We start from the raw sequence: 14802 nt of genomic DNA on the forward strand, positions 1-14802 counted from the left end.
AGAAATGAGATATAAGACATTAATTAATGCAAAATCAGAAAAAAAAGACTTGGTGCTGCAGTGTTTAGGGTTAGATGGCACCAAATAACCGGAGTAAAAAAAAATATATATAAGTTGAGGAAAGAAATAAGAAGAAACAAGTTGAGAAATGAGAAATAAGAAGATAATGATACAATACATCCAGCAAAAACTTAAATAATTTATCGAGTCTTACGTTCAATGGCGATTTTTTATTTTATTTTCGGACTTGCATTAGAGAGTAAATTCATATTTCAGCCTGGTCATTAACCTAATGTCCTTAACCTTTTCCGTGATTATAATCTCGTGGTCATTCGAGGGTCAAAGAAAGATCTTATCTTAACCCTTCAAGTATCCCTTCTCCGTGCACCCCCCTCCCTCCTGCTGGGCACCCTACTCCGTCACCTTCTCGCTTCCGTACGCTAGTCCGAGTGGGGGTGAGGGGGGGGATGAGGGGGGTGAAAGGTAAAGAGATGGGTGTGGAGGGGGGGGGAGGGGGTCCAGATACCCCTCTTCCGTAACCCCCTGCAAATTACCCCCACTCCTGTAACCCCTGCTGACTGCTGACCCCCCAACCCCCACTTCCAGTCCCCCCCACTTCCAAATTACCCCCACTTCCGTACATTTGTTACTACTCTGGTGAGTGTTTTCTTAGGTTCATGGTATAGAAGAAGGGTCAATCTAGCACCAGGGTCATACAACTACTCCTGGAGGTCAAAGAGGGGGGCAATTGGGTTCTGATGAGTGTTTCTTCAGGTTCATGGTATGGAAGAAGGGTCAATCTAGCACCAGGGTCATACGACTACTCCTGGAGGTCAAAGAGGGGGTCAATTGGATTCTGATGAGTGTTTCTTCAGGTTCATGGTATAGAAGAAGGGTCAATCTAGCACCAGGGTCATACAAGTACTCCTGGAAATGCCCACAACTCCTACGAAAGCCTTGTCAAATATGTGAACTTGGGCGACGAAATGTTTAGCGATACGGGCCTTGTTTGGGGACCGGATGTGTGACAGATATGGAAACGGGACAGGAAGTGATGGGAGGCGTATCCCTTGCGAGTCCTCTACGGGTTATAGTATGGGTTAAGGCTCGCACGAGTTTTTTTGGGATGGGTAGAGGGGCTTTGTAATGACTGTAATGGCGTGATGGGGATGGGGTATCAGGACACCTCTCCTCCCGAAATTGACCTCTCTTTCGGCCACCTCTTTTGATTCTTTTTTTGTAGGAGCAGCGAGTAGCGGGCTTTTTCTTATTGCTGTTTCCTTTTTTTTTGTGCCCTTGAGCTGTCTCCTTTGTTGTAAATAAAAAAATACGGTGACGTTCTTGTGTCGATGGCAAGTTCACATAAGAAACTCTCTGTGGTGGCGTTTCCCTTCCGTCCCCAAAAATATCGTAAAATGTTATGTTAGGCGCCAAGGTCCATCTCACATTACGTCTACCTTCATGAATCTCAGTCTCGTGATGCGTCCCAAGATTGATGTTTTCTTCCCATCCAGCGTCGATACAAGGGATGCAAGAAGCTCTTTAATTAAGGAAACACCGAACGGGAGAATTTAGGGCCGCTTACACAGTTGTTTTGTTTGTTTTCATCGTTACCAATGGGGGCGATTTATACGTTAAACTGGCCGATGGGGTAGTGGCGGCTGAGGTGTTAGCCTAGCCCCGCACCTTGCCACACACACTCTCAACACCTCTCGTTTCCTCTGCAGCCGCCACTACCCCATAGACCAGTTTCACGTGGAAAATTATAGCGTCGATCCCCGCCATTGGTAACTATCAAAACAAACAAAGTGACTGTGAAAGCGGCCCTTAGTACCTTTGATCTTAGCACTAGAACCAAAGAAGGGAAAAAGGTTTATAGAGAGAAGTTAGAGATTCTAGAAGAGGTGATGATGCCGGCATATCGAAGGTATACCAAGTCGAAGCTCTGACCTTAGGATAGGACTCAAGTGTATTCAAGCCACACTCAGTTACGTCTGTATACTAGAGTTGCACTACAATCCGAACTACAGTACACTACAATCTGCAGTTTAGGACGCGATTATAGTCTTCCAAATATGTCGAGACGGGCTGGCGTAGGCTCCCGCGGGTCCTTGCCTACCCTCTGCTCTGCCACCAAGTCCCAACACCTATCTCCTCCTCTCATATGTAAGCTATAGGTAACATATCAGAGGAAAAATTAGGTGTTGGGAGCGTGTGGCAGAGCAGAGGGGAGAAATGGACCCGTGGGAGCCAACGCCAAAATAGACTCGACAATTTGGTTTCACGAAAATTACCTTCGAACTCCTCACTGGAATCGATTACATAAAGAACAAAGAAATAGGTTTATCGGTCAAAAAGTGGAAGTAATAAAAAGGACAAGAAGGTTCATCACCGTCTTGCGTAACTGGGAGAAAAGCGAGTTTGTTGGTACGTGGAAACCTGAAGTGAATCGCGTGTCTTAGGGAGCAGCAGGAGGAGAATTTCACAAAGTTCACATAACACAGCCGGTTGGTGTGTGTGTGTGTGTGTGTGTGTGTGTGTGTGTGTGTGATTCATCATGACCTGATCACCTGTTGGAATCGTAATCGCCAGCAGGTACCCTCCCGACATGAGCAAGTGCTGTGTGTGTGTGTGTGCGTGTGTGTGTGTGTATCGGCCCCGTCCAGCTTTCCCGCCCACCCCCGCACCGCCCCCGCACCGACCCTGGCTCCTGCCCCCTCCTGTCCCCCCCCTCCCCCTCTTGCTGTCAGGTGAGGTTTAATCTTTGTATGATGACGAAATGCCTTGCTTGTTAATATACTTGTTAATATAGCCAGTATGTTGTTTTTTGTCCAGATGTTCCTTTATCAGCCCTTGCTTCAACGGCGTCACTCAAGGGGACCACCGCGGGGCAGCACGAGCCAGACGTGAGTATAACATATCACAGAAGCAAGGAAATAAGAGTCCCCCGTGCCACTAACGCCCGACCACCATAGACCCTCAAAGAAGCCTGGCGGCGCTAAAGATTGCAAAAAGAAGAAGAAGAAGAAGAAGAGGAGGAAGGAGAAGAAAGAGAAGAAGAAAGAAGGAACAGAAGGAGAAAGGAGGAACAGAAGAGTAAATTCAAGAGAAAAGAGAAAAAAAATGAAGAGAAGAGGAAAAAGATAAAGGAAGAGAGAGAGAGAGAGAGAGAGAGCGCAAGTCGCATATTCTTTAAGAAACATTTTATAAAGCCAATCGTTTATACTTCATTCTTTCTTTCATTCTTTGTTATACATTCACCTATTAATTCAAGCATACATCAGAGACGACGGTTGCCAGAACTCACCCTGCAAAACTACATATATACGTTCATTTACTTGCTTATTTTTCTCATTTTTTTCGTATTTTAGTGTTTTTATTCATTTTCACACATTGGGAATTTATCGACTGGATGTGAAAGCTACAGGAACGCGAGGCAGAATGAGCGCGGTCTTCTTATTGGCCAATCAGAAGCTTACGTCACCACCGCGTTGACCATTCAGAAGCGAGATTACGTTACCAGCTGAGCGCCTCTTGTTAAGGTCCCGCCGGTTTTGTTCTGCGGAGATAAGGACGTCCAGGGGAGGCGCGGCGTGTCGTCTGCGGCAGCTGAGGCGTCGCTAACCCTGGGAGATAAGTGAGGAGTGTTGTTTTTTCGGTGTTTTCAAAGACTGACTCGCTATTTAATTAATCTAACTTTTTTCTTAGTCCAAATAAGGCTTGGGGTCAGGACACGCCAGAGATCAGGAGTTAGACTTTTTTCTCGACAACAAAACTCAGGGGAGAGTGTGTCGCCGGAGGGAAACTGAGTCAAGATGGTTTGTGCATACTGAGTTCCGTATCAAGTCTTGCCAGTATGATAAGTCGTGGAAATTTTTCTTTTTTTCTTCGTCAGTCTTATTTTTTCTTCATCTCATCGCTTGTTTTCCGTCATCAACGTTTCCTCTTCATTTTCTCCTTTTCTTCGTTTTCTTTTCCTCTCCCTCGCCCGTTCTCTGTTTTCCTCTCATCCCTTGTTTTCCGTCATCAACGTTTCTTCTTCATTTTCATCTTTTCCTTTCTTCGTTTTCTTTTCTTCTCCCTCGTCTGTTCTCTGTTTTTCTCTTATCTTCTGTTTTCCTTCTACATTTCTTCTCTCTTTCTCCTCCGCATCTGTTTCCTCCTTGTCTCCAGTTCAGTTCTTTTATTCTTCCTTGTGTGTCTTCTCTTTTCTTCTCCCTATCGCATGTTTTCCTTCTCCTACGTTTCTTCTTCTTTTTAATCTTTCCTTTATTCTATTCTTTTTTATCTTGTTCCTCGTTTGTCTTCTCTTTTCGACTTCATATGCACTGTTTTCCATTTTCTACGTTTCTTCTTTTTTTCTCATTCTTCTCTTTATTCTTCCTTTCCTTTTCTTCTTCCTCGTCTTTTACATTTCTTCTTTTCCTCCTCCTCCGCTTCCCCTCTCTCTCTCCTCCTCTCCAATCCAATTCCTTACGGTTTGAATGAATCTACGTCGGTCATCACTCGCAGCCATAAAAGGAAGGTTGACATGAAGAAGCGGCTCACCTCACCGCCGCCTTACTGGGATACGAACCCACACAGCAAAAAGGGCCGCGAGTAAAGTTCAAAGATCCTCCTAAATTTGTTTACACGTGCGAGTTGAAGAGAACGTGGATTTGATATTTGTGGATTTTGCGTTGCGCTGATAATGTTCGATGGAGTTTCTTTTTGTTGTTGTACCTGACTCGTGTTTAGTGTTGTTGTTGTTTAGAATTGAGTAGTATATGTAGATTGTTTTTTATTTTCGTAGGGGGAGAGGTAGGCTCGATCTGTTGGCCTTCATATTGATTGCTTTTTACTGTCGGTTAGGTCGTCAACTTTTTCCTCCATCTTCACATTCCTGTTTGTTGTGTGATAATTATACATATGACACCCAGGCTTTGAGAGTTTAACGTAACCTTCTATTATTTTCTGTGTTTAACTTGTAAGGTTATTGCTATATTTTTTGTTTGTGTTTGTGTTTGTTTGTGTTTTGATGACCCACAATTTGTCTGCTACATGTTTGTTTGTTTTGTTTGTTTGTTTGTTTTCTTCAGTTGACGCTTCGCCTTCGTGTCATTTTTTTTTCTTTATTTTTACTGCGTTTAAATGTCTATATTTTTTCTTATCAGTTTTTCATTCCAGTTTACATTCCAGTTTTCATTTAGTTTACATTCCAGTTGACATTCCAGTTTATATTTTAGTTTTCATTCCAGCTTACATCCAGTTGACATTCCAGTTTACATACAGTTGACATTCCAGTTTACGTACAGTTGACATTCCAGTTTACATCCAGTTGACATTCCAGTTTACATCCAGTTGACATTCCAGTTTACATCCAGTTCACATTCCAGTTTACATATAGTTGACATTCCAGTTTACATTCATTTGACATTCCTATTTACATCCAGTTGACATTCCAGTTTACATTCAGTTTACATTCCAGTCTACATACAATTTACATTCCAGTTTTCATTTAGTTTACATTCCAGTTTACATTTCAACTTACCTTCCAGTTTACATTCAATTTACCCTCAGTTAAAATTCATTCTTCGGTTCACTCTTCACTCTCTTGGCATTATTATTTTTTTTTTTTTACTGTACAAGCCTGTTATTTTTACTGCGTTGGTATGCCTATCATTATTGCTGTTGTCGTTGTTGTTGTTTGTTTGTTGTTGTTGTTGTTGTTTCTGCTGCTGTTTTGGGGTGGTGAGAACGTTGTTTAATTCGTACGCATGTCTTTTATTTCTTTTAGAGAGAGAGAGAGAGAGAGAGAGAGAGAGAGAGAGAGAGAGAGAGAGAGAGAGAGATTAAGATTATGCCTTCTACTTTATACATTAATCTGGATTTCTCTTTTCTCTCTTTAGAGAGAGAGAGAGAGAGAGACCCTTTCTTTAGAGAGAGAGAGAGAGAGAGATTCTTATCTTCCATATCCGGAGAGAGAGAGAGAGAGAGAGAGAGAGAGAGAGAGAGAGAGAGAGAGATGACAGGCAGGCAAAGGACATATCGCAACACTACAAAGACACCCGCTGAACGCCGCTTCCAAGGCCGCGATAAGATGAGACGCCACAACACACGACCTGAACCTCCTGAACGGGGTGTGACGCTCCTTCCTTGAGCCTCCCTTCTATATCCTGCGTACCTTGACGAGTGGTAAAAGGAGGAAGAGAAAGACAGAAAGATGAATTGAAGGAAGGAAAGGAAGAAAACAAAAGAAAGACGAAAGAGAAAGAAAAGAGAGTAATAAAGGAAATAAAAAGAAAGGAAGAGAGAAAGAAAGAAAGATAGACGTAGGCCCTATCTGACAGGAATGAAAAGAGAAAGAACCGATGAATGAATGAAAGAATTATGATAGAGTAATAAAAGGAAGAAAAAAGAAAGGTGGAAAAGAAAGAAAAAAGGAAAGAAGGACGGAAGAAGAAAAGGAAAGAAAGGATAAATAGATAGAAAAAAAAGAAAGGAAGAAAGCAATAAAAAATGAAGCGAGAAAAAAGAAAGAAAGAAAGAAATAGAAAGAATGAAAAAAGAAAGAAAAGTAAAGATAGACACAGGCGGGAAAGAAAAGAGAAAGAACAAAGAAATGAATGAAAGGATAAACAGAACAATAATTAAAGAAAGAATGACTGAAAGAAAGAAAATGGAGTAATAAAAGAAAGAAAAGGAAAGTAAGAAAATAAGAAAAAAAAAAGAAAAAGAAGGAATATAAAGAGAAAATAGATAACACAATTCTCATGGCTCAAGTGGGGAGAGGAGGGGGGGGGGGGGCATCTTACCTTATATACCTGTGTCTCACTTGTTGGACGACACTTATCTAATCCCTCAGTACCTACTATGAGTATTAGTATTATCAACATCATCATTATTATCACCAACGTCCCACCACATCCCTTACTTAACCCTATCCCATCCGACGTTTTCAAATTTGGCCACCCTCGGAATGAATAGCGTTAACCTCATGTGGCGTGGCGGGGGACCGGGAAAGCATGTTGCCCGCTGATGTTGGCTGTTATCGGTTAATATTTGTTTTTTTGTTGTTGTTGTTGGTGGGTAGTTGGGTTCCCGCTGGCGTCACTCTCAAAACAACCTCACCTCGCCTAAACATTGTGACACCGAACCGGGGAAGCATGTTAACCGCTTATGTTGGCTGTTTTAGGTTAATATTTGTGTTTTTTTGTTGATGGGTAGTTGGGTTCCCGCTGGCGTCACTCTCAAAACAACCTCACCCCGCCTAAACATTGTGACGCCGAATGGAGCGTCTATTGCGGCCTAAACTCCACACATTCCTATGCTACATAATACTTATAAATGTGCCTTACAAGCAAGAGGGCAGGAAGCGTCATGGGAGGAGAGCGAGGAAGATGGGGAAGAAAAATAGTTTGTGTGCGTATGAATCGTGCCTCTGACGCTTTCGTTGTTGTTACGTCGAAGTTTATTAGTGTGTGTGTATGTGTGTGTGTATGTGTGTGTGTGCGGAAGGGTCATGACAAACGTTGGGGAAGAGGAGGTGGTAGGGTTGGGGGAAGGGGAAGCATGTGAGGTGCAAGGGTGGCGGTGTGAGGCGGTGTTGGAGGAGGGGTGGGGATGGTGCAGACGCGATAGGGGGTGGAACTTGGGTGACGAGCTGGCTGATGGAGAGGAGGAGGGGGGCGTTGCAGTATTTAAGATGGGACCCAAAGCTGTCCCCTGCCAGAATCCCCCCTGAAGTCAAGGCGTTCACAATGGCAGTAAGTGTCTCCTATCTCTCTCTCTCTCTTGTTCTGTCGCCTCCATTGTATTCTTCCCGCTATTCAACTTAGTCCCTCTGCGCATATCACACTTCATCTGTCTCCTCTCCACACTTCTTGCCGCTACACTAATACTTCTCGCGAGTCAACTTTTTACCTAACTGACGCTCGCTTCCTCATCCAACTATATAACTGCTTCCAAGACCTTCAGAACACTTGTATCGTTCCTTGTTTTGATATGTTTTTCCTCTCTGATACACACTTCCTGCCGCACACAAACTTCCTAGTCCCTCTACACTAGTTCAACCTTCTCATTCGCTTCAATACGTCTTTCACAGTACACTTCTGTCCCCATTTTAGATTATTTTCCCTTTAAACTCTTTCTTTACATTCACGTGGTTATATGTCTGAACCTTGCTCTATGTTTACATGTACCACTTCTTTTCCATTTCACACTTCTTCCTCGCAATATGTAAGGTGTGATATGCAGGACATTTCACCCACACTTTTCCAGCATACTCATCCCTTCTTGTACACACACTTCCCGACCGTCCTTATTGTTCACCTTACCAGTCCTCTTCACTGATATCATTTGCTCTTGCTTCCCCTTCCGACTAACAAAAGCTACTTCCTCCCTCCCCTGCCGCGCCTGTTCCTACTCTCCCCGCCACACACACACACACACACACACCTCCGCGGGACATCACTCACAATTACTGTCACTCCCATTCACCCAAAACCCTTCAGGCAGAACTCATCTTTCCCAGGCAGGTCGCTTGGAATGTCTTTGGAATTTATTTTACTTGTTAATCTAATGTCATTTTTATCCTTTCTTCTTGTCCCTAGGAAGTAATCGTGTGTGTGTGTGTGTGTGTGTGTGTGTGTTGGCTATCGCTACGCCGTGGGGGGGGGGGGGCACCTTGGCATCACAATAACAGCCTGACACATGACAGCGCATAGGAGATCTGAACCAAATCTTCGGACACTCTATAGATTGTAGAAGAATGCATACCAGTCATCCAGCTGCTCTCTCTCTCTCTCTCTCTCTCTCTCTCTTGTCGGTAAAATAGATAATCTTTGTCCCATTTCCTGAAAAAAGATACTAATCATTCATTTCCTGCCACTGTTTCTTCCTTCCTACGACTTTCTCTTTCAAGAATGGGATATCAGGACTTCTCTGGCACTAGATTTAAAAGGGAAGCGTATGTATTTTTATAGGGGGGGGGAGGGAGGTGTGATGTTGTTTCTGTTGTTATTCTTGTTGCTGTAGTTCCTCGTTGTTATAGTTGTTGTTGTTGTTCTTGTTCTTGTTGTTGTTGTTCGTCTTCTTCTTGATGTTCTTGTTCCTCCTCTTGTTCTTGTTGTTATTGATGTTTCCTTGGTCTGTCCCCTTTACCTTATATCATAACAATGGTAACAACAACAATAACAATAACCTACAAAACTAACACCCATCACCACCTCTCCCCCGCAGGACTCTAAGAGCAGCACGAAGGTCCTTATGATCGACCCCTCTCTGGTGTTCCGGCCGGAGGAGGCGGTGAAAGAGAGCGGTGACTGGCAGTTCAGGACCTTTGATGAGAACTCGACCGACCCGCAGCAGATGATGGTCAAAAACACATACCTACAGATGCACACCCACCAATGCGTCGACTACGTGAAGAGGAAGGTGAGGAAGAGGAGAAAGAGAGGGGAAAGGAGGAGGTGTAGAAGGGAAGTTAAGGGAAATGTGAAGGAAGAAGGGATTAAAGAAGAGATAACAGAGAGAGAGAGAGAGAGAGAGAGAGAGAGAGAGAGAGAGAGAGAGAGAGAGAGAGAGAGAGAGAGAGAGAGAGAGAGAGAGAGAGAGAGTTAAGGGGAGTGAGAAGGAAGAGGGAAAGGAGGGAAAATGGAGGGAGGGCGAGGGACGGAGAGACGAAGGGAGGGAGAGAGAGAGGGAGGGGGGGGGGTAAGTGTATGAGGCCTTATTGTGTGCTCAGTCACAACTATCATACACACACACACACACACACACACACACACACACACACACACGTGAACTAGATAACTTGTCGCCATTGCATTCATTACGGAAACACAAGCACCGCCTCTCTATCTCTATCTCTTCATTTGCTCCTTTTTTTCAGTTCAATCTTATCACTCCCTATTTTTTTCCTGCTTTCTATTGTCTCCTCAACTACCCTTTATCTTGAGTCTTGTTTATCTGTTTCCCTTTTTATCACATTCCAGCTCATCCACATCCATTATCACTTTCTCCGTCCCCACATTTTATTTTCAGGTATTTTCAGGCAGGTACCGCCCCCCTCCCTTGTTGTGCATTCATTCCTACCATTGTATCTTTTTAGTGTCATGGTGCTACCTACATGTGTATTACTAGTTGTATAATCACATTCTGCCCTGCCTGGGGGTTGGGATGGCATGTTCCTCCCTCCTCCCTTGTTTACCTGCAACAATAAACTATCATTCAATCAGTCATCCCACTCCACATCTTTCCTCCTCCTCTCTCATGCATGTCTTCTGCCTTGCTAACCCCGTAAAGTCATCATCTCTCTCTTAACGTGTCCCTGTTGATATACAAGGACAGTCATCTTCATCGTTCTACACTTACCAACGCCTCTCCGTACCTATATTTTCCCTGTATCTCACTTATTTACTCCTTGTCCTCCTCGTCAACCTTATAAATTCACCCCATCTTCTCCCTGTTCTTCCTGTATCTCACTTATTTACTCCTTGTCCTCCTCGTCAACCTTATAAATTCACCCCATCTTCTCCCTGTTCTTCCTGTATCTCACTTGTTTACTCCTTGTCCTCCTCGTCAACCTTATAAATTCACCCCATCTTCTCCCTGTTCTTCCCCCGGCCAGCACAAGAAATATGTCTGTTTAATAAGATCGAGGCACCTATTTACACCTATTCACTATAGATGTGCCAACCGCTTATCCTACCCCCCATCCCCCCCCCCCCCTCTCCTCACTGCCTCTCCCCAGCACAAGGAGTGGGGTCAGTTCAACAAGTTCGAGGCCACGATCATGGAGGCGTTGGAGAAGCTGAACGACCTGATGGACGAGAGTGACCCTGATGTCGACGTTCCCAACCACATCCACGCCTTCCAGACCGCCGAGCGTTTGCGTGAGGCCCACCCCGACAAGGACTGGCTGCACCTGACGGGCCTCCTCCACGACTTGGGGAAGGTGAGAGACGCTAGAGACGGGACTGGAAGGTGAGGTTTTCATTTCTATGGTAAGGAAGACAGTCGTGATTTACCCTTGATGTAGAAGTTCGAAGGGGGAGGTACAGAGGCTAAGGTAAGGGAAGTGGGAAGGAGAAAGACTTTACGACCTACTGACGACCTCCCGCGACCTGCAGTTACATAATATTTATCACATATCAAAATAACTAAAAAACATGCAAGAAAAAAATACATACGTGAAGTTTGACTCGACTAATTACCCCCGGCGTCGTGTTCCCCAGGTGATGGTCTTCTACGGGGAGCCCCAGTGGTCCACGGTGGGAGACACGTTCGCGGTGGGCTGCGAGTTCTCTCCCTCCATCGTGTACCGAAACTCAACCTTCCACGACAACCCCGACCTCAACAACCCTAAATTTAAGTAAGTATTGGTGTGTGGGTGTGGGGGGGGGGGGGGATGTAGTCAAGGTAGCGGTGTATGTGTGTGTGTGTGTGTGTGTGTGTGTGTCCATTGATATGTTTCCTGCACTTTCACACATCTATGTAAACCGTACTAAAGATGGTTACAACTCGACTACCTGTTTCCGCCTGCAATTTATCTCCTCTACCTCATCTGTGGGGGTATGAGAGGGCAGCAGAAGGAGAGGAAGGGATGAGTGTCGAACTGAATACCTGGCGACGGGAGACACAAAATCTTTAGGAGAGTCAAATGGATCGTGAAAGAATCGCTTACGTAGAATGAAGCAAGAAGTAAACGACAACCTTGAAGAACACATAAATACGACCTGTTCGGTGTTCCCTGGTTGATCCACGACATAGCATTTACTTTTTATATTTTTGTGATGTTTTCTTGTGGGCAGCAGTACGAAAACATTGAGGAACACTGATAAACACGACTTAGCTTCTCTTTGATGCTCTATACGGGATTTCATTTATATTTTTGTGATGTTTTCTTGTGGGCAGCAGTACGAAAACATTGAGGAACACTGATAAACACAACTTGGCTTTTATTTGATGCTCTATACGGGATTTCATTTATATTTTTGTGATGTTTTCTTGTGGGTTGTAGTATGGAAGCCTTGAGGAACATCGACTTGGCTTCTATTTGATCCTCCATACGGTATTTCATTTATTATTTTGTGATGTTTTCTTGTTCTCGCCAGCACGGTATAGTTTTTAGATTTTTCCCAGGTTTTTGTTTTTTGTTTTATTGTTATTGTTCTTGTTCTCGCCAGCACCAAGTACGGGATGTATGAACCGAACTGTGGCCTGGAGAAGGTGTACATCTCCTGGGGTCACGACGAGTACATGTACCAGGTCCTGAAGCACAACAAATGTACACTGCCGGAGGAGGCCATGTACATCATCAGGTAGGTGTGGGGGGCGGGAGGGAGGGAGGGGAAAGGAAGGAAGGAAGGAAGGAAAGAAGGCAGGAAGCAGACAAGGAAATCTGGGGGAAAGAAAGAAGGACAAGAGGAAAATATAGCATGATAGAGACGTGGGTTACCAAGGAAGGAAAATAAGGAAGGAAGGAAGGATGGAAGAAGACAAGGAAATTTGAGTTACCAAGGAAGGAAAGAAATGAATGAAGAAAGACATTGTTATTGGAGAGGGAGAAAGATAAATGACCAGATATACAACTGTTCTACACACTCACACTTAACTATCCCACCTGCACACTTAATTAATAACCCTACCTGTTTTTCTTACCTGTGTGTGGTGTCGCCAGGTTCCACTCGTTCTACCCGTGGCACGGCAGCGGGGACTACTACCACCTCTGCGACAACCGTGACATGGAGATGCTACCCTGGATCAAGGAGTTCAAGTAAGTGACGACCCTCTATTGACCCACCAACTCCCCACCACAACCCAGTCCCCTCTCACAAGCCCTTAGAGCCGATTTCACAGTCCAACACAGTGTCTTCGTAACAGCCCGAACCAAACTATAGAATCCCATACAATCCAAAATGGTGAGGTCTTCGATGCCACACTAAATACACAAGACTTTTCCTGTATAGCTTCATCAAATATGTGAACTTAAATATAAACACCAGACACTATACAAGGAAATTTCGAAGGCTTTGGTATTGGTTTGGGAGCTTACTAATCCATCGTGGGGAACTGTGAAACTGGCCTTTAGTCGATGTTTACAACCCCACCACTGCCTTATCCTCTGTGCAGCCCCCCCAGTGTCAATTAAAACCACCCCAAAATAACCTAAGTCCATTCAACGCTGGTGTTATTAAAAGTAGTGCCTCACGGAAAGGTTAGAGTATACCATATTCATTGGGAGTATCCTAAAGGTAGATTATCGAAGAATATGAAAGTTTGCGCATAGCCATCCTCTTTTGTTGTTTTTGCTAGATGTTAAAGGTTAAAAGTAGTAGTGACTGTGATGTAGTAGTGATGGGAGTAGTAGTAGTAGTAGTAGCAGTAGCAGTAGTAGAGGTAATAGTAGTGGTAGTAGTAGTAGTAATGGTAGCAGTAGTAGTAGTAGTAGCAGTAGTAGTAATAGGATTGTATTGAAACGGGGTATCAGGTTAACTCGGTGTTGGACTTGAGCAGGAAGTAGCGTCAGAAGAAAAGAGTAAATACATAGAATAACGTTACTAAGTTAGTCGAGGTCCTTCAGCAAGTCACCTGCAAAAAAAAAAAAAAAAAAATGTATGTCTGACCTTGCAGCAAATTCGACCTGTACACCAAGAAGCAGAAGATCCCCGACATGAAGGCGCTGCAGCCCTACTACCAGAGCCTCGTCGACAAGTACTGCCCCGGCAAACTCAAGTGGTAGCTGCCTCCCCCACTGCCTCGCCCCTGGCATCCTCACCTCCCACCTCCTCCCCTGCACCAAAGAGAGGCAGATACAGGCTGGCTGGGGGCTCGTCGGATGAGGATCAGCTGTGACGTGTGTTCTTTGTGGAGTGTTTGGGAGAAAGATGATTTATGGGACTCGAGGAGCTTTGGGACAAGAACCTGTGGGCGGCGGAGGAGGGTAGAGGTTGTCGGCTCAGCGCCCGCCCGCCCGCCCTGCCCCGCACCCACCCGTGACTAGTGTATCATTAGTCGCTTGTTTATCTCGAGTGTCGTGTTGTTTCGTGTAGTTTGCTTGACTGCGCTGGTTGTTGTTGTCCCGCACTGTGGTTCGTACAAACACTAAAGTGCTTCTGGATTCAGTGGCGTACCTAGGGACCTACATCTAGAATTATCCGATTTGCCATATTTCCTTGCATTTTCTTTATTTCAAAATCTCGTATGGTGGCCTGTGGGGGAGCAGGTTCTTGACCCCCCAAACCCCCGTTACCCCGTCGCTACGCCTCAGTCTGGATCTCGAGTCTTGCGGTAGTCAGCCCTAAAGTGGTGTGTCTTGTGCTGCGTTTTCTTTCGTCCGTGCCGTGTGCACCAATTTACCTGATTTTCTTAGATGTTGGCAGTGTAGGAACCAAAACTATGTTGCTTATGATATGATTAAAATAACAGAACGCAATTTTGATCATCTTTTATTGTCTGCCTGCCTTGAGGCGCCCACACCCTAGTAAATGGTTTTCAAAAGGCTGTTGTTCAGGCCAGTGCGTCACGTAGGTGTCTCGATATTTTTTTTTCAGGTGAATTCTGTCCTCAGTCCACAAGCTTATGACCAGGTAATTGGATTGGGGTAACAGGGAATCCGGAAGCTCGCCACCTGCCGACACATCCCGACGCTTGGCCCGGGACAGCCTGGGATGACACTCACGATGCGCGTAGTGACTGTTTGGGCTTTTTTTTATTAGGCAAGGAGAGTATACGAAGGAAAGATTCGGAAAAGAATGGTACGAAGGTGGAAAAAAAGATCAGTGAACGTTGAAGGACATTCTACCTGTGTGTGTGTGTGTG

The 14802-nt window shown here is 44.6% G+C and overlaps 1 protein-coding gene and 1 long non-coding RNA gene across 3 annotated transcripts in view; one reads left to right on the forward strand and one right to left on the reverse strand.

Annotated features, from left to right (window-relative positions):
* The window catches only part of LOC126987820 (inositol oxygenase-like), a 35370-nt gene extending 20954 nt beyond the window's left edge, over positions 1 to 14416 (forward strand). The window contains exons 1-7 of one of the 2 annotated variants that reach the window (XM_050845217.1): positions 7606 to 7745; positions 9220 to 9414; positions 10733 to 10936; positions 11217 to 11353; positions 12168 to 12302; positions 12662 to 12757; positions 13615 to 14416. In XM_050845217.1, coding sequence (XP_050701174.1) covers positions 7650 to 7745; positions 9220 to 9414; positions 10733 to 10936; positions 11217 to 11353; positions 12168 to 12302; positions 12662 to 12757; positions 13615 to 13723 — 972 coding nt within the window. In that variant the 5' untranslated portion in view covers positions 7606 to 7649 and the 3' untranslated portion in view covers positions 13724 to 14416. Of the gene's footprint in view, positions 1 to 7605; positions 7746 to 9219; positions 9415 to 10732; positions 10937 to 11216; positions 11354 to 12167; positions 12303 to 12661; positions 12758 to 13614 lie in introns of those variants that run through there. The other variant, XM_050845218.1, reaches the window with a different exon arrangement.
* On the reverse strand, positions 9508 to 10709 carry LOC126987823 (uncharacterized). Its single transcript, XR_007741232.1, has 2 exons — positions 10566 to 10709; positions 9508 to 10492 (listed from the first exon to the last, which is right to left on the reverse strand). It is a non-coding gene; the product is annotated as an uncharacterized LOC126987823 (long non-coding RNA).
* Positions 14417 to 14802: the final 386 nt, after the last annotated feature.

Source organism: Eriocheir sinensis, chromosome 66 (genome assembly GCF_024679095.1).
Source record: "Eriocheir sinensis breed Jianghai 21 chromosome 66, ASM2467909v1, whole genome shotgun sequence".
Lineage (NCBI taxonomy): Eukaryota > Metazoa > Arthropoda > Malacostraca > Decapoda > Varunidae > Eriocheir > Eriocheir sinensis.